The 26,229-nt window shown below is 43.3% G+C and overlaps 1 protein-coding gene across 2 annotated transcripts in view; it reads right to left on the bottom strand.

Annotated features, from left to right (window-relative positions):
* LOC136867439 (dihydropyrimidinase) overlaps positions 1-24,274 on the bottom strand; it is a 110,698-nt gene extending 86,424 nt beyond the window's left edge. For both annotated transcript variants that reach the window (XR_010859687.2, XM_067144645.2), the window contains exons 1-2: positions 24,224-24,274; positions 7,339-7,412 (exon numbers count right to left, since the gene is read on the bottom strand). Coding sequence is in view for 1 of the 2 variants with exons in the window: in XM_067144645.2 (XP_067000746.2) it covers positions 7,339-7,412; positions 24,224-24,264 (115 nt within the window). In the remaining variant the exon portion in view is untranslated. The remainder of the gene's footprint in view (positions 1-7,338; positions 7,413-24,223) is intronic.
* Between the last annotated feature and the right edge of the window lie 1,955 nt (positions 24,275-26,229).

The raw sequence follows: 26,229 nt of genomic DNA, 5'->3' as shown, positions 1-26,229 counted from the left end.
CCTTCTCCTGGAACTCCTCGACCCTTTGCCGAAGTTTATCATTGTCGAAGCGTGTGATTTGTTTGGTTGCCTTCCTTGTGTTTGCGGGAATTGGTTTGAATTCGATAAGAGACATATAGTGATCTGAGGCCACATTGATGCCTTTCTTTACCTTGACATTCATAATCTCTGGGCTGTTTCTCCTGGAGATTGCAACATGATCAATTTGGAACTCTCCGAGAGTTTGGACGGGAGAACGCCAAGTCATTTGCTTTCTGGGTAGATGGCGAAAGTGGGTCGACATGACCTGCAGGTTGTGATTTTCACAAATGGACACCAGTCTTTTGCCATTGGGATTGGTTCTTTTGTGAGCAGGGTAATTTCCTATAACTTTCTTGTACTTCTGTTCACGACCTAGTTGGGCATTGAAGTCACCCAAAAGAAGCTTGACATGGTGTTTGGGGATTTTGTTTAATTTTTCATCCAGTTGGTCCCAGAAATTATCAACTTCGTCTGGATCAGACTTGTTCTTATCATTTGTAGGAGAATGTGCGTTAACTAGAGCGTACGTTTTGTTCGCGCATTTAATTGTGAGTATAGACAATCTGTCATTCACAGGTTCAAAATTTGCAACCGATTTAAGGATCTTGGTTCTAACAGCAAACGCAGTTCCAAGCATCACAGCTCCATTGAGGATTCCTCTTTGCGCTTTGCTCTTGAAAAATCGGTAGCCTTCGGATTCAAAAATCTCTTCATCTGGGTATCTTGTTTCCTGTAGGGCCATTATGGATATCTGATTTTCGTGAAGAGCTTTGGTGAGGGTTTTCAGCTTGCCAGTTTGTGTAAGTGAATTTATGTTGAAAGTTGCTAAAAAGGTTTTAGATTTTGGCCTGAGTTTTTGACTCTTCGGGGTACACCGAGACGCTCCGACTCGTCTCTTGCATGATGTCGAGTCTCCCCCAGAATCCGAATGAGACTCGTGCGCCGTGGCGTTCACGACGAGGGATTTATCCGAAGATTTACCCCCTGGGGTATGTTTCTTGAAATGTTGTGCCATCATGCTTTTTGACTTGACTTTGCTTTGGACGGGTACCCATCCTTTTACAACTGGGGTTGTTAGCCCTAGAGGTTGCCTCAAGATGTTTTCTGGCTTCTGGTCATTTACCAGTCTTCGCCGTAACCCTGGCAAGGGATTTTTTTTTCACGGTGGTATTTTATTTCCCTACTACCCTCTGACTCTGCTGGCGGCAGAGCCAGCGAGCTTCCCCAATTCCAATGGGACGCGCCCGATTGAGGTAACTGGTAAATCCCCACACGGGTATTATTATTATTATTTATTATTATTATTATTATTAATATTATTATTATTATTATTATTATTATTATTATTATTATTATTATTATTATTATTATTATTATTATTATTATTATTATTATTATTATTATTATTTAGCGAACCATATCAAGAGAGGGACCATCCAGGGTGGTTTGTGGATAATCTTGGAACAGATGCAATTTGGATACCAGGTCTAGGAAAATTTTCAGAAACAGAGCATGGATGTGAAGAAGGTTTTGTTTGGGTACAGATTGACGGCATCACCATTGTAAGCTGCATTTTACGCGAAATGAATCTGTTCCCAATTTTCAGATGAAACTTGGCCTTGAGGATGCATTACGCGGAATGGAAAACAGACTAGTGGTTGCTGCTGATTTTAATGCTCAAGACTCCAGAGGACGACGTATAATGGAGATGACAGCCAGAACGTGTTTGGTGGTCAATAACATTGGAAATGTACCAACATTTCGACGGCCAGGATGTCAGGGAACAATACCGGATGTAACCTTCTCATCGGAGGATATTGCGCCTAAGATTACTGAATGTCAAGTGATCGAGAACTACACGGGGAGTGATCACCAATATATTATCACCTTTCGACTGCTCCAGGAATCTCCTCAATAAGAAACATCTTACGTAGGCCAGCACGGTGGAACATAACTGGTATCGACAAGGAAAATTTTCTTGATGTAATACGGAATGGAATGGAGAACAAAACAGAAAAATGTTTTGGCAGTAGAGGGAAAGAAGCAGCTGATGTAAATGTTGAACTCACTATGCAGATAATCCAGCAAGCATGCAATGCCTCAGTGTCCCGAAGGAGACCACGGAATAGCAAGCGCCCAGCGTACTGGTGGGCCGAAGAGACTGTTGAACTGAGAAGGAATTGTCTGGGACTTCGACGCAAGGCTCAGATAATGAGAGGGAGTCCAGAGAATACCTCGGTCATAGCAGAGTACAAGTCAGCGAAGAAGGAACTCCATAACGCAATTAGAAATAGTAAAGCCGATAAACTGTGGGCGTTGGCTAAAGAAATAGAAAATGATCCGTGGGGACTAGGTTACACGATTTTAATGAAGAAAGTCCGGAAATTTTCAACCCTGAGTATGGATCCGAAAAACCATTAAAGAAATTGTGGATACACTATTCCCGGACCATCCAGAGAAGATTGACTGTGACGATGAAAAAGTACTGAATGATATACCCCTCTTCGCAGTAAAAGAGATGAATAGAGCTATTATCTTAGAAACAAGAAGACTCCAGGACCAGATGGTATACCTGCAGAAGTGCTAAATATAATATCAGAACTCTGTCCAGAACTGTTGCTGAATATGTACGAACAATCACTGCCTGCAAGCGGGTGTTTTTAGTCCCCGATGGAAAATGGCCCGATTGGTTTTGATCAGCAAAGGAAAACTTGGTGGTTATAGACCTTTACGTATGTTGGACACAGCTGGAAAAGGCCTGAAAAAACTTCTGCAGCCCAGAATTCTCTCAGCAGTTCAGCTAACAGGGGATTTATCTGTTGCCAGCATGGATTTCGGAGAGGGCACTCGACGCTGAATGCAGTGTGGGAGTTGGTGAATACAGCAGAAAGAGCACAAACCCTGGATGTGAAGAATGCTTTCAATTCGGCAAGGTGGAGCGATATGTCGGAAGCTCTTGAAGAAACTTTCAAGCTACCACAATATCTTATGCGCATAATGAGAGACTACTTCAAGGATCGCACTCTGCTGTATGATACGGAAGATGGACAAAGGACAAAAGGACTGACGGCTGGTACAGCGCAGGGATCGATCCTTGGCCCAGATCTTTGTAACATCATGTATGATGGCTTGTTACGTTTGGAGATGGCAGAAGACACGAAGCTTGTTGGCTACGCTGGTGATGTGGCCGCCTTTATAGTGGCTCGTAATGTTGAGATGGCTCAAATCAAACTGAACCAGGTGATGCGGCGCATAAACGAATGGATGATGAGTCACAGGCTAACACAAGCACAACACAAGACAGAGATAGTTCTTCTGACGAGGAAAAGGATCGGAACTCTTGTGCCAATGACTGTTGGAGAGTTAGTGATTGAAACGTCTATGAGCACAAAATATCTGGGAGTGACATGTGACTCCAAGCTCACATTCTGGAATCATATTCAGAGAGTGACAGATAAGGCAATAAAATACATGAGTGGACTTAGTAGACCGATGGGAAATATTAAAGGTCCGAAATCCAGTAATAAATAATAATAATAATAATAATAATAATAATAATAATAATAATAATAATCGTATGGCCTCAGCTACCGTATGCAGACATTTCAAGTTGATGCCATCTGGCTGTTTGCTCGTCAATTTCGATATTCCGTTTTACTCTAGGCCCACTAGATGGCAGACCGAGTAAACCGAAACACTCTTGGGCGTCTATGGCTGAGATTTAATTAATTTTGTCGGGTAAACACCAAATGTGTCACCAGAGATCTTTTACATGCCGACATCGTACGACATGGAGTGTCGAATGGACTTTTCTCCGCCCTTCAAAAATCCGACTACCTCTGCCGGGTTTGAACCTGCTATCTTGGGATCCGGAGGCCGGCACTCTACCATTGATCCATAGAGGCAGCTCCCGAAATGCAATAAACGACGCCTTCTCATGTGGACCGTTCAGTCAGTGCTCCTGTATGGCTCTGAAATCTGGGCTGAATCCTTGAGACTTGCTTGGTATCGGAGAAGGATAGCTGCCGTTCAACGGCTAGCAGCTTTACTTATGGCATGTGCATACCGCACGGTTTCCGAACCTGCAATCCTCACTGTAGCAGTAATAGCCCCAACAGATCTACTTGCATTGAAGCAACAAGAAATCTGGCGTACCCAAGGAGAGCTGTGAAAGAAATGTGCAAAGAGGCGATGGCAACTCAGATGGGAAAGTGACCCTCGGGGTAAATGGACCAAGCGACTGATACCACGCTTGGATATCTGGGTTGAAAGGGTTCATGATGAAGTCAACTATTACTTCATGCAGAGTCTAACAGGACATGGATATTTTCGGAAATTTCTGCATAGTGTGGGCGGAGCGAGTGATGCAGCATGCATATACTGTGACGACATCTATGATGTACTTCACACCTTCTTTGTGTGCGGCCATTGGATAATAAAGAGAAGATGTGTGGAAACTGAATTGGGAGAACTGACACCAGATAATATTATTTCTGCGATGCTACGAAACCAGGAATCCTGGGATCGTGTGGCAGTGTATGTGGAGGGTGTCCTTCGTTAGAAGAAGAGGGATTTGGAAGCGTACGAACGCCCGTAAAGGAGAAATGAAGAAAGAAGCAGTCTGAAAGACTAAGTAAGTACGACATCACCCTAAAGTAATGCGAAAGTGGTTCCGGGGTGATGCTACACATCGTGGAAAAAAGGGTGTGTGATATTTAGTGGGTAAGAATCCCACACACCTGTGGAGAGCGGACCCTTTCTTAGTGTCATTTGAAGATTTTCCTCAGTCCCTCTTAAAAAATTATTATTCGTTCGTTCGTAATCTGTTTACCCTCCAGGGTCGGTTTTTCCCTAACACTCAGCGAGGGATCCCACCTCTACCGCCTCAAGGGCAGTGTCCTGGAGCTTCAGACTCTGGGTCTGGGATACAACTGAGGAGGATGACCAGTACCTCGCCCAGGCGGCCTCACCTGCTATGCTGAACAGGGGCCTTGTGGGGCGATGGGAAGATTGGAAGGGATAGACAAGGAAGAGGGAAGGAAGCGGCCGTGGCCTTAAGTTAGGTACCATCCCGGCATTTGCCTGGAGGAGAAGTGGGAAACCACGGAAAACCACTTCGAGGATAGCTGAGGAGGGAATCGAACCCCCCTCTACTCAGTTGACCTCCCGAGGCTGAGTGCACCCCGTTCCAGCCCTCGTACCACTTTTCAAATTTCGTGGCAGAGCCGGAAATCGAACCCGGGCCTCAGGGGGTGGCTGCTAATCACACTAACCACTGCACCACAGAGGCGGACAAAAAATATTATTAATTATTAATTATTATTATTATTATTATTATTATTATTATTATTATTATTATTATTATTATTATTATTATTATTTGCATTTGCTTGTATTTACAGTGCACTTTGTCTTCTGGTATAGGCTGGGGCAATTTTCTTACTTCCATTGATCTGACTCAGTCTAATCATTGGCTTTGAAATATAAAAGGGATTGTGATATGAGCGATGCTAGTAATGCCATTCCTTCCGCAGCCAGTCCCTGCTATGAACGGTGAGAAACTGTTGCTCATAGGGTCGGTTAGTGCGTGCAATTCACTGGGCTTGGCATACTTATATGTAATACCAACTTCTGGCTCAGTGAGGAAAGCAACGGGAAACTACCTCACTCCTCATTTCCCTTGTACGCCCCTTCAATGATGCCTAGGCCATCTACGACAGCTGATGGTGGAACTGTTGAGGATCCAACAAGCCTTCATGCATACATACACTATTCATATCCTCCTCCCCAACCCACCACAAAAGAAACGTCGTATTTACGGCCCTGCTGCCGTACTTGACCGCTGAGTCTGATCCCTTGAAGAAAGGGAGTATGGACTAAGAGAATTGTCAAATGGACGGAGAGGGGGTGATGGCAGACTCCCAAGGAATCGCAGTCACTATAAAACACTAGTCGATTAAAGAATGTTGGATAAGAAGGACGGCATGAACAGGCTGCCACAAGTAACAGGCAGGGGATACCGTAGGTGTTATTCTACCACACCCACCCATAGAGGTATGGAAGGCACACACGTTGAATCACCTAAAACTACCACCGTAAATATTTCTGAAAAGAGATGAGCAATTTATGTACTGTTTTCGAGCTCTGCATTAATGTTTTCTTAAATGGAACAATGCCTGTTATCACAAAGAAAAATACGAGACTATTGGAAACACAGTGGCTTTTGTTACGGAAACGGACGGACAGCACTCCCAGATGGAAATGACGACCATTCATGACCTACTTGCAAATCTGCAATGTTCTGTATGGATCAAATAAAGACACAGTTAGGATATTATATAAGTTACTGATTGCGAGTGTTGCTTTAAGGAACAAACCAAAAAAATCATTAATACCAATCAGATGTTTACTTCTTGTCAATTCGGTGATTGCTATTATAAAAATGTTAGAAAATTGTAATAAATATCTCTTTCCGTTTATTGTTAGTTCCATCAATCAATCAATAAATCAATCAATCAATCAATCAATCAATCAATCAATCAATCAATCAAACAAACAAACACTTACATTTACGACAGTCACCCAGGTGGCAGATTCTCTATCTGTTGTTTTCTTAATATTTTCTGAAACAATTGCAAATAATTTGGAAATTTATTGAACATGTTCCTTGGTAAATTATTCCAATCCCTAACTCCCCTCTCCAATTTGTCCTCTTGAATTACAGCTTTATCTTCCTACTTTAAAAAAAAAACACTCAAATTTATTCGTCTACTAATGTCATTTCACGCCATCTCTCCACTGATAGCTCGGAACATATTACTTAGTCGAGCAGTTCGTCTCCTTTCTCCCAAGTCTTCCAAGCCTAAGCTTTGCAATATTTTCGTAATACTACTATTTTGTCGGAAAACACCTAGAACAAATCGAGCTATTTTCTTTCTCAGTTCTTGAATGAAGTAATCCTGGTGCTGGCCCCATATACTGGAACCATACCCTAGTTGGGGTCTTACCGGAGACTTACATGCCTTCTCCTTTACACCCTTACTAAAACCCCTAAATACCCTCATAACCATGTGCATAGATCTGTACCCTTTATTTACAATCCAATTTGTGTGACTACCCCAATGAAAATTTTTCCTTTTATTAACACCTGGTTACCTACAGTGATCCCCATAAGGAACTTTAACGCCATCAAATCGGTAATTAAAAGTGAGAGGACTTTTCCTATTAGTGAAACTCACAACCTAACTTTTATTTCATATCATTGCCTGCTGTCCATCTCACATTGCAATTATATTCTCCAATTTTAAGTTTACTCACCTGGAAGTATATAGTTGTACTCAGCGTCCACTACTAGGGTATTTTTTGCGATGGGAATATCGTCTCCGATTTTCCTGTATAGAGACAAAAGGCACAGGTTATTTTATAAAACCGAAAGAAATCGGATAAAGCTAGGAAAATACAATGGAAGAAGGTAACGGAAGAAGTTTACGATTTTGGAAGCTAACTATGATGGCCGAAGCAAGGAATACATACAAAGTATGTCTAAAAAGTACGGTGAATGGACCAATATCGCAATGGCAAAGTGTGGTCACACTGCATGCATGCTCATGTGAATAGAAATACATCTCAAGAGCACCAAGTACAAAGGGCACTAGGAAAGTTTTGCAATACGCAAAAATCGTTGGCTGGACACCCCTGTTATGGTGAGGGATGAAAATAGGGGTGAACACCGGTCTAGAAGACAGCAAGGCGCGACCTTCACAACAGTTTTTTTTTTTTTTTTTTTTGCTAGGGGCTTTACGTCGCACCGACACAGATAGGTCTTATGGCGACGATGGGATAGGAACGGCGTAGGAGTTGGAAGGAAGCGGCCGTGGCCGTAATTAAGGTACAGCCCCAGCATTTGCCTGGTGTGAAAATGGGAAACCACGGAAAACCATTTTCAGGGCTGCCGATAGTGGGATTCGAACCTACTATCTCCCGGATGCAAGGTCACAGCCGCGCGCCTCTACGCGCACGGCCAACTCGCCCGGTACACCAGTTGTTAACAAGCAGTCGGATTGAAAGCAAGTTGCTACAATTTTGCTCGTGGATTAATTGTTGACCAGTGCCTGGAGGAAATGACTCCTGTGCTGGGGAAAGTCTGTCCACATCGGACAACAATTTTCCGCTGGTACAAAGAGTTCCAGAGGGGAAATTATGGGGTTGAAGACGACCCTCGTTCTGGGCGACCGTCTGAATGAGTGATTGAGGAAAACATTGAAGCTGTGAGGAATATCTTGCACCAAGAGAGGTGGTTGACATATCGGCAGGTAGAAGAGGCCCTACACATCCCTGCACCAGCTATTTATTCAATTCTACACGACCATCTCCATGTTAGAAAGGTTTGTTCCCTTTGGGTGCCCCATTCACTTTCAGATGAACAAAGGGCACATCGAGTGAAACGGTGCCGAAAAATGATAAAACAGTTTGAAAATGGGACTTCGCGTAACGTCAATAGCATTGTTACAGGTGACGAAACTTGGCTTTATTATTACGATGTCCCAACAAAATCCCAGAACAAGTTGTGGCTGTTTGAAGATGAGGCTACTCCTGTGACTGTGCGAAAGTCAAGGTCAGTGAAGAAAAGGATGATTGTAGTATTCTTCACTAAACGAGCATCCTGACTCGGGTTGTGCTAAAAACACAAAGGACAGTTACTGCGAAGTGGAACAGTGAGACCTGTCTGCCTCAGGTCCTCTACGCAGTCAAGCAGCTCCGCCCAAGGTCACGGCTCAACGCTTGGCTCTTGCATCACGACAATGCTCCAGCACATCGTGCTAATGCAAGAATGGATTTTCTTACCATATCAGGGTTGACTGTGCTTGATCACCCTCCATACAGTCCTGATCATGCCCCATGTGACTTCGCACTCTTCCCAGAAGTGAAGATGAAGCTGAAATGGCGGCGTTTTGCATCCGACGAGGAGCTTCTGGCAGCATGGGATCAAGAGTGTGAAAATGTAACCGAAGAAAAGTGGCAGAGTTGGTTCAGTGACTGGTTTCGACGTATGGAGAAGTGTTTTGAGTGTGATGGAAAATATTTTGAAAAAGTCTAAAGCGTTCACTCATATTGCAAAACTTTCCTAGAGCCCTTTGTAGAGCTGAATACACGGAGCTGAAGCAGGTTTGTCTCCTGCGGCCAGTCGAACGCATTGCGTGTGAAGACGCTTGTCATAGTGCAATGGTGCAACGTATAAACATATATACACTGGCGGAAAACATATCCAAACACCATGAAATAAGGAATATAGAATACGGAAATTTTGGCAATATATTTGTCGAGGTAACAGATTTAATTGATTAAAGGTACAAGAGGTTCGAATCCCACTATCGGCAGCCCTGAAGATGGTTTTCCGTGGTTTCCCATTTTCACACCAGGCAAATGCTGGGGCTGTACCTTAATTAAGGCCACGGCCGCTTCCTTCCAACTCCTAGGCCTTTCCTATCCCATCGTCGCCATAAGACCTATCTGTGTCGGTGCGACGTAAAGCCCCTAGCAAAAAAAAAAAAAAAAGGTACAAGACAGGTTAATATCCACACGAGAAAAGCCATCGTAAATGTGCAATGTTGGTCCATTAATAACCGGTGTAATAGCCTGACTGTTGAATGTAGGCATGCAAACGTGCGTGCAGTGTGTCATACAGGTGCCGGATGTCAGCTTGTGGGATGGAGTCCCATGCCTGTTGCACTTGGTCGGTCAATACAGGGATGATTAATGCCGGTTGTGGATGACGCTGGAGTTGCCGTTCAATGATGTATCATACGTGCTCGATTGTGGACAGATCGGGGGTTTGAGTAGGCCAAGGCAACACGTCGACACTCTGTAGAGCACGTTGGGTTACAACAGCGGCATGGGGGCGTACATTATTCTGTTGGAAAACACCCCCGAGAATGCTGTTCATGAATTGCAACACAACAGGTCGAAACACCAGACGGACGTACACATCTGAAGTCAGAGTGCATGTGATAACCACGAGAGTGCTCCTGCTGTCATAGAAAATTGCTCCCCCCAAGACCAGAACTCCCGGTGGAGGTCCAATGTGTCGATGCCCCAGACAGGTGGAATGCAGGCGCTCACCTGGCCTCCTTCTAACCAACACACGGCCATCACTGGCAACAAGGTAGAACCAGCTTTCATCGGAAAACACAACGGACCACTCCATCCTCCAATGAGCTCTCACTTGACACCACTGAAATAGCAGACGGCGGTGGTTTGGGGTAAGTAGAATGAACGCCGCAGGGCATCTGGCTCGGAGCTGTCCTTCAAGTAACCGATTTTGAACAGTTCGTTGCGTCGCTGTGGTGGTAACTGCCGCTGGAATTGCTGCTGCAGACACAGTCCGCTGCGCCACAGCCATACGCCGAATACGGCGGTCCTCCCTCTCGATGATGCCATTGGGACGTCCGGAGCCCGGTCTTCTTGCGAGCGTACCTTATGGTGACCACTGCTGCCAGCTTGCATGCACGGAGACATTCCTGCCAAGTCATTCTGCAATAGCGCGGAAGGAAAATTAACCTTCACGTAGCCCTATTATACGGCCTCGTTCAACCTCAATTAGCTGTTGATACTGGCTTCTTCGTCGTCTTAAAGGCATTCTTGACCCACTCACAGTCACTCCGTCCAATCACACAGGTAACTAACGCTCTCTCATCATCATCATCATCATCATCATCATCATCATCATCATCATCATCAAATGCTTTCATTCCCCACCTAGAGGGTGTCGCCCTCTCTCTGGCCAAGAGATGCGGGCGGGTTGGGGGGATATGATGGAAGAAGGAGGTGGGTAAAGGATGTGAAGAGGTAGGAGATGGGAGAGGAATTGTGCCTATGCCTGGGTATTACACAATTGCTTTATTTAAGTCATAAGTACATGGTACATAAAAAATATATGATTTACGAAAGGGTGTGAGGGATAAGGTGGTGTGTAAGGGGGAGAGATGAAGCGTAGAAGGAAGTGCCGGGGTAAAGGTGCAAGGTAAGGAGATGAAGAGTGGCTGTCATATGATTAAGAGAAGTGATAAGAAGTCGAAGGAGTTCAAGCGTTGGGACGGTTGGGGGAATGAAACCAGTCGGAGGAAGGGGAGGACAAACTGGTGGAGATGGGTAAACAGGAGGAGGGTCCGGCCGGGGTCGGCGACGAGGAGAGGTAAGTCGGGTCGAAGGTTGGGGAGGCGAACGGGAGGGTTCCACACGATGGTGACGGCCATATAGCTGGATCCCATGAGTGATGAGTCGGTTCACGTCTTCGGGCATCGGCAGGTGGTGGCGAACTAAAAACGTTGGACCATCAGCGTTGTGTATCCGAAACGCTCGTTGTACGTGTAGTCCTTGCTGGCGGAGGTCAGTAGGAATGCTTGGGTCCACCCCGCAAGCAACACAGCTGTAGTTATTAGTACGGTTGGGCGACGGTGATGGTGATGGTGAATTGGCCATGTTTGTTGAAGTCCCGGTGTTTGTTCGCTCGGCAGGTGGCTGGGAGGTTATGCACTGAGGTCTTGGTTGATCAGTGGTGGGAGGGTTGGGGAGTGTAGTCATCATAAGGGGTAAAGGATGGGATAGAGTTGTAGTGGTAGTAGGGTGGGTTGGGGAGGTGGATGCAGAGGTGGTGGTGACGGTGGTGGTGGTAGTAGTAGTTGTGGTGGTAACAGGTTTGGGATGACGAGGGAACAACGGTGGCGATGGAGGAGGGGGTGAAGTTACGACGGGCGAAGCAGTTGTAACAGGCGTAGCAGGTTCATCTTCTAGCAGCTGGGCTAATATATGATGGAGTAGAGGTCGCTCGGTGTCGGTAGCCATGGATGAGCGCTCCAGTTGCTTGGAGGCGATTGCGGTCGTCTTCAAAGGCGAAATGCAGAAGTACATCGGGAGATGGGTCGGGGCTATCATAGAGCCGTGAGGCGCTATGGACGCCGGTCCCGCGGAGGGCGGTCTGGATGTCATCGTTGGAGAGAGCAAGGCTGACTTCTTCGATGATACAGGTATACATGGTGGGAGGCCGACTTCCAACGAGGTGTCAGGCCGTTATGCGTGTTTGGGATCGGCGGGGTGAAATAGTAGAGGTGTGGAATCACCCGGCCGAACAAAAAGAGACCTTGCGTGGAGAAGCGATGATCTGGCTCTCGCGCAGTGCAGCCCGTATTTAAAGCAAATCTGATGTGCAACGTCATGGGCCCGATACTAGCTCCACGCTAATGCGATTTGCGGGAAATTTGAATCAACGTCATCTTTTAAGCCTACCAACGTTCGTTAATCTAGCACAACCCCTTCTAGGTGTTTGGATACTTTTTTCCGCCAGTGTGTATATATGTATTTACAAAAACGGCGACGGGAACGTATGCAATGTTTGTGCAAGTGTACAGAACATAAATCGTAAGCGTAAAAGTGTTTACGACTGGTTCATACGCTTTCGGGATTGATGGGAAACTCTTGATAATGCTCTACGTCTTCGACATCTACCGTACTGCCCGGATCTGACGCCTGCAGGCTTCTTTCTGTTCCTCACCTCAAGGGAATCCTGGAAGGCATACCAGGTATCCAAAGACGTGTCACATCAGAGCTTCGATCGATTCCAAAAGACGCCTTCGGTTTCAGTTTCCAGCAGCTGTTTACGCGTTGCCAAAAGTGTATTATGATCGATGAGGAGCATTTGAAGCCGACTAAATACTATTTGTTTGTAAATTAGGTTTTCTTTGTGTTATGGTATCATTCACCGAACTTTATAGATCCACCTTGTACATACATACATACCAGTGGCGTATGTTGAGATCAAGACGTGGGCTACCACTGGACTTAGGTTACCCCTTTTCGATAGTTGGTTAGTGAACGTCAAGCCTTACGCGTTTTGAGCTGCAGGCAATAGTCGACGGAACCTGCTGTGTTGTCACAGCTGCTTCACAAGCTACTGCCCTGGCCTCTGCTACTGTCAATAAGCAACACCTGATCAGTGGAGATTGTGGCCTTTGGTTTAGCAAATCAAACTCCTTAGCAAATTAAAGTCCAGCTTTAATTTAATAGAGAAATGTACACTCAAGTTTGAGCATTAAATAAATTTAACATTTCAGTCTTTGCTATAGTCTGTAATTGTCCTGGTTCTTTTCGTGCAAGTTATGATGTGGTATCTACTACACTTCTGTCCACACAAAGTGCACTTACAATCTTCGTCTGGCTCATGGAACTTCTGGTTTACGCATATCTTGTGGTGAAACCCATGTATGGAGAGTCGTGTTATCACGTGGCGCTGTGTGTTGCACTCTCTAGTCCATCTATCGTCCGTCATCGCTGGTGAGGTGTAGAAGTCTAGGTCAATTTCACTTTTCTTCCTTTCCCTGATGTTTACTAGTGCCCTGCTTGCTTCCGTTGATTGTAGGTAGAATTGTGATCGTATGTCTTCTATGAAATACGTCTCCCGCATCATTTCGTATACCATCCGGGATGGCGCTGTCTTTCCAACTCGGGTAATCCTCTTCATGAACATTGCTTTTATTCTTTCTATTCTCATCAGATCTCCGATCTTCAGCTTTTCCCACACGATCTCAATTCCATATGTTATCACTGGCGCTACTGTCGTCTTGAAAAGTCTCATCGCCGTGCTGATTGATAGGTTTGAAATGTTTTGGATGCTGTATGAGGCTCTGATTGCTGCTGTCGTTCTTTCTTGAATATGTATACCAAAGGACGCCGCCGTTGTCTGTAGTGTTATTCCCAAATATTTGTAATTTCGTACCTTCTGTAGTGGCTTTTGGTGTAATGTTATGTCGTCTTTGGGCGTTGATTTCCCACCTTTTCTGAAGGTCATTTGTACTGTCTTTTATTCATTTATTTGTAGGCTGTTTTCCTCCGCCCATTTCTCTAGTCTGTGGACTGCCCTTTGCACCTCCTCCTTTTCTTTCGCTCCGATCAGCATGTCATCTGCGTATAGGATCAGCTCTGCTTTTGATCCTTCCTCTACTATGCGGTTCACATCTGCTGTATAAATGTTGAAAAGTGTGGGACTCATGGGATCCCCTTGTATAACTCCGTTCGTCTGTATTGTGTCTTCAGAAATGTCTACGTTGTTGTTGTTTATTCGGATTATGTTCCTCTGTAGACATGCTTCAACTATTCTCACTAGTGGGTCTCTCTCGCCTAGCTGCTTTGGCCGAGCGGTTTAGGTGTTGGTTATACGACTGGGAGTGAGAACTTCAGAGGTTCGAATCTCCAGATTTCCATGTCGGATATAGCGGGTCTCTCTCGCCGATTGTCAATTTCATTTTCTCGATTAGCTTTCGCCTGTCGATTGAGTCGAATGCCTGCTTGAAATCAACAAATACCGCGTGATATTTCCCTTCTTTGTGTCTTAAGGCTTCTTCTACCTGATTTATTAGTTATTTCACTGCCTGGACCGTGCTCCTGCCTTTCATAAAACCGAATTGATTTTCTGGAATGTACCCACTGAAGACTTCTAGTAATCTTTCATTTAGTATCTTCGTGAAAACTTTAAAGTCCAGCTTTGTGGCTAAATGGATAGAATGCTTGCCTTTGTTCCAAAGGCCCCGGTTCAATTCTCGGAACCAACTCCCTCCTACTGTTAATTTCCCTGGCTTGGGGACTGAGTGTGTATGACAACTTCGCCATTCAATTTATCCTCATTAGATCACCACCAAGCATATACAGATGCCATGCATTATTATTATTATTATTATTATTATTATTATTATTATTATTAAATAAAACATTTGAATAATTTTACAGCGGTCGTACTCATCGTTCGCCAGTTTATTAGCTTCCTCAGGAGATCAGTGGTGGTATCCGACTTATGATCACGGGTTCGATTCCAACCAACAAAAGTTAACACTAAACCTGAAAGATTGCATTTCATTTTACCAGATCTACTTATAAAAATAAAACTATATTACTCCTATAACATCAGCCCTGCAGTGTCTCCCTACAAGGATGTAGAAGTAAACGGGAGTGAAATACCAGCACTCTGCTATTTATGTAATTAAGTCAGAAATATGAAGTGAGGAAGTATATTCGATGAGGAACACTTGGTTGTTAGCGGTGGCAATTTGACGGAGCGAAGCCTAACATATATATTACCTCGGCCCCCGCACCAACCGGACGCAGACCCTGGGCTGCAAGATCAGTCGCCCATGCCTTGCACTCAGAAATACGTGCGACGTCTTCTTCTCATTGCTTTCAAGTTTTGTAAACAGAACAATGTGTCAGATGCTTACATTATAATGTGTAATAGATTTCCATCATTCTCATTTGAGGTTTGGGCTTCACCGATAGCCTTGGTAGCCCGCAGTATGCGCCACTGATACATACATACATGCATACATGCATACATACATACACTGACTGACAGAGCAAATGCAACACCAAGAAGGAGTGGTTCGAAAGGGATGAAAGTTGGGGAAAAAACAGAGACGGCACGGACGAATAATTGATGTTTATTTCAAACCGATATGCAGGTTACACAATGCGCACGGCATCGACTCAGTAGGATGTAGGACCACCGCGAGCGGCGATGCACGCAGAAACACGTCGAGGTACAGAGTCAATAAGAGTGCGGATGGTGTCCTGAGGGATGGTTCTCCATTCTCTGTCAACCATTTGCCACAGTTGGTCGTCCGTACGAGGCTGGGGCAGAGTTTGCAAACGGCGTCCAATGAGATCCCACACGTGTTCGATTGGTGAGAGATCCGGAGAGTACGCTGGCCACGGAAGCATCTGTACACCTCGTAGAGCCTGTTGGGAGATGCGAGCAGTGTGTGGGCGGGCATTATCCTGCTGAAACAGAGCATTGGGCAGCCCCTGAAGGTACGGGAGTGCCACCGGCCGCAGCACATGCTGCACGTAGCGGTGGGCATTTAACGTGCCTTGAATACGCACTAGAGGTGACGTGGAATCATACGCAATAGCGCCCCAAACCATGATGCCGCGTTGTCTAGCGGTAGGGCGCTCCACAGTTACTGCCGGATTTGACCTTTCTCCACGCCGACGCCACACTCGTCTGCGGTGACTATCACTGACAGAACAGAAGCGTGACTCATCGGAGAACACGACGTTCCGCCATTCCCTCATCCAAGTCGCTCTAGCCCGGCACCATGCCAGGCGTGCACGTCTATGCTGTGGAGTCAATGGTAGTCTTCTGAGCGGACGCCGGGAGTGCAGGCCTCCTTCAACCAATCGACGGGAAATTGTTCTGGTACGTGCGGGGCTGCCACCGCTTGGCGGCGGATGCGCCGATCCTCGCGTGCTGACGTCACTCGGGCTGCGTCTGGACCCCTCGCACGTGCCACATATCCCTGCGCCAACCATCTTCGCCACAGGCGCTGCACCGTGGACACATCCCTATGGGTATCGGCTGCGATTTGACGAAGCGACCAACCTGCCCTTCTCAGCCCGATCACCATACCCCTCGTAAAGTCGTCTGTCTGCTGGAAATGCCTCCGTTGACGGCGGCCTGGCATTCTTAGCTATACACGTGTCCTGTGGCACACGACAACACGTTCTACAATGACTGTCGGCTGAGAAATCACGGTACGAAGGGGGCCATTCGCCAACGCCGTGTCCCATTTATCGTTCGCTACGTGCGCAGCACAGCGGCGCATTTCACATCATGAGCATACCTCAGTGACGTCAGTCTACCCTGCAATTGGCATAAAGTTCTGACCACTCCTTCTTGATGTTGCATTTGCTCTGTCAGTCAGTGTACATACATACATACATACATACATACATACATACATACATACATACATACATACATACTATGTATGTATTATTAGTATGTATTACATACAAGCATACAATCACTCAGAAAGAACAAGGACATGGCATTGTGTAAATTCCTTCTAGGAACACTTTTCTCAGAAACAACTGAACTATAGATAATTACCGGTTACCGTATTATGTTTGTTGTGGGTATACACAGGATGTGAATTATATTTAGATAATAATTCATATGGTTTGAATAATTGAGGTAGTCATGGCTATAACACTGTATGTTTGAGGAGCTCTGTAATAGTACTACCTTAACAGTGCTTTTATCTAGATTGATATATATTTGTTGCTGCTACTCTAAATCTTGGTCATCTTTCATGCACACACACACACACACACACACACACACTCTGCAGTCCTGAATTTTACGGCAGTTTCTTGGAAAATGTGAAAAATATGGTGCGGTGAAAGATTAGTGGTGGTTACTCTGGATATTCAAAACCGAGTCGTTTATTTTCTTTGAAGATTGAAGTTTCCTTTCACGGTAAATATTTTAAATTGTTAAATTCCATATATATATTGCTATTTGCTTTATGGCGCACCAACACAGATAGTGCTTACGGGGACGATGGGACAGGAAAGGCCTAGGAATGGGAAGGAAGTGGCCGTGGCCTTAATTAAGGTACAGCCCCAGCATATGCCTGGTGTGAAAATGGGAAACCACGGAAAACCATCTTCAGGGCTGCCGACAGTGGGGTTCGAACCCACTATCTCCCGGATGCGAGCTCACAGCTGCGCGCCCCTGACCTCACGGCCAACTCGCCCGGTTCCATAAATGTTATACCTGTATTTATTGTAAAGGAGAAGTTTGCATGGTAACCATTTTATTTATATGAAACATTAACTACTGCCTTTTCTTTTTCATAACGTTTGAATGGAGGTCGCGTCCTCTTCACAAGGTTCACTGCGATAGCCTACATTCTTCAAAAGCATTTCTTGTTACCTAGTTTACTCTCATCTCGATAATAATAATAATAATAATAATAATAATAATAATAATAATAATAATAATAATAATAGGCGTAGGGACGTGGTGACCTCATCGCCCAGTGGGTAACCACTGCAATCCGTCACCCGAGTATTGGCGGAAAAAACCATACCTCATTGGGTTAGGAGGAAATGCCAACCCAGAACCCTGAACATCAGGGGTCACCCCTCTGAGGTTAACAACCGTAGTTGTACAGTAAATCGGAGCTTGCTCCACCCAAGGTTAACTACCTTCGAAAGTCAACCATGGAAAGGTCTTTTAGGAAAAAAATTCCATCGTCCTGTCCAAGAAAGCAGGAGAAGGCTACATCGGATTCGGTGGGTAGCCACCTAGAAAGAGTCAACGAGTCGGAGCAATGGCAATCACAAATTCCTATGCCAGCACATAAGAACATGATCAAACAAGATCAGATCAACTACATTGCAATTCATAATATTAATTCTCTACTTAAAGCAGGAAAACTAAAGAACTTGACGGACAAGTTAGATAAACAGAAAATTTTAGTAGCAGGACTCCAGGAGATGAGAAATACTACAGAAGAACCATTCAAATCTCAAGGCTACACAATTTACAATGGGACTAAGGGTCATGAAACAATGTCCCCAATTTGGAACTGGGTTTATAGTCAATGTGAAAATAATAGATTTGATAATCGATTTTCAAGCCATCTCACCTAGAATTGCAACTTTGAGTTTAAAAGCTTCCAACAAAATTTATACCATCATAAATGCCCATGCCTCTACTAATGAAAAGAATTTTCTAACAAAGACTAGGAAAGCAGTGGAAAAGTTTTGGGATCTCCTTGACCAAACTGTAAACCAAATAAATATTAACAACGTTAAGATACTGTTAGGGAACTTCAATGCCCAACTCGGAAGAGAAAAGAAGTACCGAGATATCATTGGGAAATGGGCTCCACATAAACATACAAATAAGAATGGTCAGACTTGTTGAACTCTGCAGAGAACACAAACTGATCTCAAAGTCCACATACTTCAAAAGGAGGCCCAACAAACTTAAAACTTAGAAACTTCCTGATTGGAGAAAAGGGAAATGGGAGCTGTATCACGTATTTATGGACAAAACCTTCCACAGAGAAATCTACAATGTTAAAGTATTAAGAGGAATAGATATAGGTTCAGATCATAACATAGTCAAAATCAAAATTAAGTTCACACCACTTAGAAAAAACCAAAATGCAATAAACGAAAGAGGAACTTTGATCCACACCAATTAATTAGAAATGATAAATATAGAGAAGTCACACAAAACATAAAACTGAGAGATAACTTAGAAGAACTGGTTCCAGTTCTCAGGCGACAAGCTGAAAATTTAGCTCCATTGAACATACATAAAGGACATGCCTGGTGGATCTCTGAATGTGACAAAATTCATGAAGAAAGACATCAGGCATGGTTAAAATTTCAAACCATTGGTTTCAAACACACAAAACAAAATAAAGTGCAACCAACCTCAAAAATATCAGGAAAAAGTTCACACAAATTATCAGGCAAACTAAGAAACAATCACAGAAAGATCTATTCAACTCAATAGAAGAAAATTACCACAAAACCAATTCCAGAGACTTTTACAAAATGTTTTGAAGACAAGTACAAAAATTAGCCCCTTCCATGTTAATGCTGAAAAGTGAGGATGGAAAAATGACACATAATAACAAGGAAAATCCTGAAATCATTGCAAAAGCATTAATTAAACTTCTGAATTGTGAAGAACCCCAGGAACTTTTAGCAATTAATACAGACACACCCAACAAAACCCCACCTGAACTCATAAACCCCCCAACAATTCACGAGCTGGGAACAGCACTCAGAGAGTTGAAAAATTACAAGGTATGTGGAGAAGACCAAGTTTTTGCAGAAATGTGGAAATATGCCAGTGATATAGTTCGAACATCCTTACACATGGCCTTAACAAAAATCTGGATAACAGAAAAGTTACCCAAACATTGGACGACAGCCATAATCCACCCACTCCACAAAAAAAGGAGATAAAAGCAATCCAGATAATTACAGAGGTACCTCTCTCTTAGAATGCGCATACAAGATTTTCTCCAGAATCCTATACAGGAGGATCAAAGAGAAACTAGAGGAAGAATTAGGTGAATACTAAGGAGGCTTCAGACCTTGGAGAAGCTGTGCAGAACAAATCATCACTTTAAAATTAGCCATAGCATATTACAAGAAGCAAAACTAACCTCTTGCAATAACCTTCATGGACTTTAAAAAAGCTTACGACTGTATCCATAGATCTTCAATGTTGAAAATTTTAAGAAATTTCGGGCTCCATCCAAAATTAATCAAACTGATAGAACTCACCTTAATCAACACCAAATCAAAAGTCAAGTTCAGACAGTAATTCTCTGAGCCATTCATCATAAAAACAGGCTTAAGGCAAGGAGATTGCTTGTCACCACTGCTGTTCAACTGTGCCTTGGAATATATGAGGGAATGGTACAAGATTAACCCAAAGAACATCCCAATTAGAAGACCCAAAGACAACATCAGTTAAAATTGCCTAGGATTTGCCGATGACCTTGCTCTATTGTCCAACAATATTCAGGAAACCAGACAACAAGTTATATCACTACAGGAAATAGCACAGGAAATTGGTCTTGGAATATCTTTTGAAAAGACAGTAATCATGTTTACTGACCCATCACTCATAAACAAAATTGCCATAGGAAACAAGAAATCAAAATTGTAGACAAATTTAAATATCTGGGAGAAATCACAACATATAACCTCAATGAAAAGCCAGCATGGCATAATAGAATAACTTAATTGACCAGAGCACAATATGTCACCAAGAATACCTACAACAAAAAGGGCCTGTCAATAGCAACAAAATTAAAACACTACAAAACAGTCACTCAACTAGAAATAACATACGCAAGTGTAAACATCTTCAAAACAACTAACACTGCACAAATAGACAAAATACTCAAGATAGAGAGAAGAATCTTTAGAACATGCATCAACAAATCATACCAAAAAGATGGACACTGGAGAGTAGCTTCTAATGAAACAGTCTACAAGGAAATAGAACCAGTAATGAGCACAATCAGGAAGAAACGCATTTCATTTTTTGGACATCTAATCAGGACACCAGAGAACAGGATCATCAGAAGAATAATAGAAAAATTATGGAATAGTAAGTGCAACATTATGTGGATCACAGAAATCAAGGAAGATATGGATGAACTACAAATTACACTGGAAGACCTAAGAAACAAAACCGACAAAATCAGGAAACTCACAGACAAGCAAACCAGACTGCAAACCAGAATCAACAAACAGACAATAGGAAGGGTGATTTCCGATTAAGAAAGAAGGATAAGATCAGAGAAAATGAAGAAGTATTGGGCTGACAGGAAGCTGAAATATTCTTTGTATAAAGTTGGCTAGAGTGGTCCAATGAAGGCCATAAAATGTAAATAAATAAATAAATAAATAAATAAATAAATAAATAAATAAATAAATAAATAAATAAATAAATAAATAAATAAGTAAATAAATAAATAAATAAATAATTATTATAATTATAATGCAATAAAAATAAATCAGTAGCTTCAAGAGTTCAGAAAATGGAAATTGCTTTTCAACATACATGTTTATAACAAGAAATGCTTGTCGTGGAACAGTAAAATTCATCATTACTTCACAGTGATCAAACTTGGAGCTCCTTATGCTTCAGAAACGCTCTATTTACATCATAAAAATTTAAAGGAACAGTTAGAGATTAAAGAAATTAAAATCATGAGAAAAATATTTCAAAATATCTAAACTTACTGATACAATGAGACTGTGATGATTTCTTTAAAAACCATTTGCAAAGAATGAATAACAATAGACTTACTTATCGAACATACAAATTTTTGCAAATCATATATACGACATTAAAATTGCATAAGCAAGTAGAGAAAAACCTCACTGAAGTAGGATCACCAAATCTGCAGGATAGGAATATAATCAGGAAAATTGTTCACACAAGGGTTTTTGAGGAAAACGAGAAGAAACCAACATGATGTACGTGGTCGGAGGAACAGATATCACACCAATCGATGAAAATGAAGAACTATTGGGTAAGGAGGAAAGCTCGACAAATATTGATTCCGCGTGGTACTAAGTGACCCATTCACGCAGACAAACCATGGAAAGTGATTTCAGACGAGGAAAGACAATCAAGATCCGAGAGAATGAAGAAGTTACTGGGCTGAGAGAAAATTAAAAAATCCATTGTGTAATTAACTAAAGTGGTCCAATGAAGCCATAAAATGTAAAATAAAATAAAATAAAATAAATAATAATAATAATAATAATAATAATAATAATAATAATAATAATAATAATACGAAATATATGAAAAACATAACATTGGACCCAAGAATCATGAACACAGAGCTTCAGATATATTGGGGAAATGAGCCAATACAACGGCTTAGAAAAGGAAGAAATCAATCCTTTCCAACCTCTCTTGGTCAACACTTATTCTTTTCCGACCACGACGGTATTACGTATAGAGGCCTAGGGAATCTTTCATTTTCACGCCCTTTGTGGCCCTTGTCTTTCTTTGGCCGATTCATGTATCGTATGGCCTTTAATGCCGGGAGTGTCCGACGACATGTTGGGCTCGCCTGGTGCAGGTCTTTCTATTTAACACCCGTGGGTGACTTGCGCGTTTGGATATGTTATGATGCTGAGGAAGGGAGAGGGTGAACTCAGCTTATGGCCTACTCCTGTCGGAAAACATCATCGAGCTCGATACCTGCAGTAGCGGCCATTATCCAGAATTAGGGAGATAGTGGGTTCGAACCCCATTGTCGGCAGTCCTGAAGATGGTTTTCAGTGGTTTCCCACTTTCACACCAGGCTGGGATTGTACCTTAGTTAAGGTCACTGCCGCTTCCTTCCTAGCCGTAGCCCTTTCCTATCCCATCGTCGCCAAAAGACCTATCTGTGTTAGTGCGACGTAAAGCCAATTGTCCAAGACCAAGAGGTCTGTTCAAGGCCTAACGTCCGACGGACGAATCACCATGGTAACTAGATGAGAGCCGTTAGGTGTCACGAGACGGATGCGCAGTAGACTGCCGTGGTCGTGACGTCACTGGACTCTCCCTCCCATTACACTACGCATTGTTTTGCGCGTTAATATCAGTCTATATGCTATTTAGTGTTAGTGTTTTCATTCTAAGCAGTGAAATTCGGTGCATTGATGTTCATGTAAGGTCTGCACATTATTTTTAATTAATGAATTACTTTCGAGGTTTGCGAATGTTTCAAAAGTCGTGAACTCGTGCATGTCGTTCGTGAGGGAAGTAAACTCCAGTGTATATGTCGTGTTTATGCTGTGCTGTTGCAGGCTGTACAAACCATCACAACAACGCAAAGAAACGCACTGTAAGTAGTCATTTTATAGATTCCCAAAAGACCCAACTCTGCACAAACATTGGGCATATTTTTGTGAAAGAAAATATGTTTTAAGCTCTAAAATCGCACGTATTTACTCCGAACATTTTCTGCCCTCTGAGTTTGAAAGAGATTTACAACCTGAACTGTTAGGCCTCCCCATCACCCCCCCCCCCCCTCCCTCCTGCCCTCCAAGCACTTGTTGAAAATAGGAACAGTTCCTTCCACAAACATTCCCACACTTTCTCCACTTCATCGGTTAATATTAGGCCTATTTCTTGATTGTTAAGCGTTGATTTATTTAATCTGCACATGTGTATGGTTCTTATTTTAAATTCTTTCAAGTAATTTGGAGCTGTAAATACTAAAATTTCCGGTACATAGGAACATTCAAAAACGATTTTTAAACATATTAACAAAAGGTCTCACTATTCTGGCTTTCGAACTAAGTCTGCAATATTTACAAAAGTACACAAACAAAATACTAAATATAATAGTTTTATGCAATATGATAATGGTTTTCATGTGAAAATATTATATTACAATGTAAACGTGCTTGTGATAAGGAAGATAAGCGGGGTGCTCGACCCACTGATTACAGCGCTTGGCAGACTAGAGTCCGCTAATGTCACATGTTCCTGACCGGCTGCGCGTGATACCTACCGCTTCTCTTTAGTTACCGTGAGAATCACCATCAACACCGTCATATTATACCCTCAATCCATTTGAACACTGCGGAGAAGTTTGAAAGTGAATCCAGGCTTTTGTCACGTAATCTAGTGATTAGAAATTGTATACCCCCACTTCTCCTAACCTGCCGGCCAACATTCTGGTAAATATTCTGTTTTTACCACCAATGGGACTCGAACAGGCTAACTACACCTTCACGATCATGGTCGCCAGGTGGGCTTGACAGCGATGTTTAATACCTGTATTATAATATTTTATCAGCAAATATCCATATTATATCTTACGCTATGACTCCATTTTCAATGTAGATGTCCTTCTTGCACATGCTATCCGCATTCACGATTACTCCGTTCTTTATGAGCACTGGCCTTGTAGAAACCTGCAAAGTGAAAATTATTGAAATTTAGGAAATTAAATTCATTTCACAGATTTTACTTGATGGTAGTAGTCAGTAGCGGCATTTAGGTATTAGAAATGGTGAGGGGGGGGGGGGGAGGGTGCACAAAAATGTATAGACACCGCAACAAAAAAATACCCGGGTCCGAGGGATATAGCGGAGGCGAGAGCGAGGGTGACATCGAGATTGTAAAGAATATCTACAAAATGGAATGGTAAGTTTTTGTGGTCTCTGAGCGAATTTCGATAGATGATTATTGTTGTTTTTAAATTTTTTTACAAGTTGCTTTACGCCGCACCGACACAGATAATTCTTATGGCGACGATGGGACAGGAAGGGGCTAGGAATGGGAAGGAAGAGGCCGTGGCCTTAATTAAGGTACAGCCCCAGCATTTGCCTGGTGTGAAAATGGGAAACCACGGAAAACCATTTTCCGGGCTGCCGACAGTGGGGTTCGAACCTACTATCTCCCGAATACTGGATACTGGCCGCACTTAAGTGACTGCAGCTATCGAGCTTGGTACAGATAGGTCTTATGACGACGATGGGATAGGAACGGCCTAGGAGTGGGAAGGAAGCAGCCGTGGCCTTAATATTGGTACAGCCTCAGCATTTGCCTGGTGTGAAAATGGGAAACCACGGAAAACCATCTTCAGGGTTGCCGACAGTGGGGTTCGAACCCACTATCTCCCGAATACTGGATACTGGCCGCAATTAAGCGACTGTAGCTATTAGGTAAGGTAAGGGTTATTCTGCCCGAAGGCAGGTCTGAACCTCCGCAGAGGTGTTCCTGAGCCGGAGTTTACGTGCGGTAGGGTGGCCAGTTCCTTTCCGCTCCTCAATTCCCTTACCCCCCACCAACAGCGCGTGGCAACCCATCCAACTCCTGACCACGCCCAATGTTGCTTAATTTCGGAGATCTCACGGGATCCGGTGTTTCAACACGGCTACGGCCGTTGACTGTAGCTATGGAGCTCGGTGATTATTGTTTTAAGAGGAAGTACAACTAGGCAGAAGGCATGGAGGGAATTGAGGAACGTGCAGGTTTGGGACCAGGTTATCCACCGGTGAGCTTTCAGGTAATTGGAAACTGTCCACGTGGTCTAACGGTGGAGGCGAAGGAAGTAGGGGTCACGCGTACGGGAGAATTCGGATAGGTAACACTGGGAGAGTTTCTGGAGGTGCAGGAACTTGGGTCAGAGACGGGGTTTAATGGGCAATAAAACTTTTACCAAAGGAACAATAATTAAGCTTGTATAAAATGGAAGTGATTATACAATTAAACAGTCATTCAGTATTTGACTGCACACTAACAAAGTAACGGACACTACATAGACCTGAACAGACTGAGATGGTGAGTAGGCAATGGTATGATGATAAACGGGGATAAATGTCAGGTTGTGAGTTTCACAAATAGGAAAAGTCCTCTCAGTTTTAATTACTGCGTTGATGGGGTGAAAGTTCCCTTTGGGGATCGGAATATGAAGATAAAGTTGGAATTCAAGACGACAAATTGGGACAAATATTCGTTTATAGGAAGGGGAGTTAGGTATTGGAATAACTCACCAAGGGACATGTTCAATCAATTTCCAATTTATTTGCAATCATTTAGGAGTGTCCGAGGACATGTTCGGCTCGCCTGGTGCAGGTCTTTCTATTTAACTCCCGTGGGTGACTTGCGCGTTTGGATATGTTATGATGATGAGGAAGGGAGAGGGTGAACCCAGCTTATGGCCTACTCCTGTCGAAAAACATCATCGAGCTCGATACCTGCAGTAGCGGCCATTATCCAGAATTAGGGAGATAGTGGGTTCGAACCCCATTGTCGGCAGTCCTGAAGATGGTTTTCCGTGGTTTCCCATTTTCACGCCCTAGGTATTAATATAAGTAAAG

This window comes from Anabrus simplex, chromosome 3 (assembly GCF_040414725.1).
Source record: "Anabrus simplex isolate iqAnaSimp1 chromosome 3, ASM4041472v1, whole genome shotgun sequence".
In the NCBI taxonomy this organism is placed as follows: Eukaryota; Metazoa; Arthropoda; class Insecta; order Orthoptera; family Tettigoniidae; genus Anabrus; species Anabrus simplex.
Note: the sequence above shows the minus strand (reverse complement) of the source record. Positions and strands in the feature narration are given on the sequence as shown.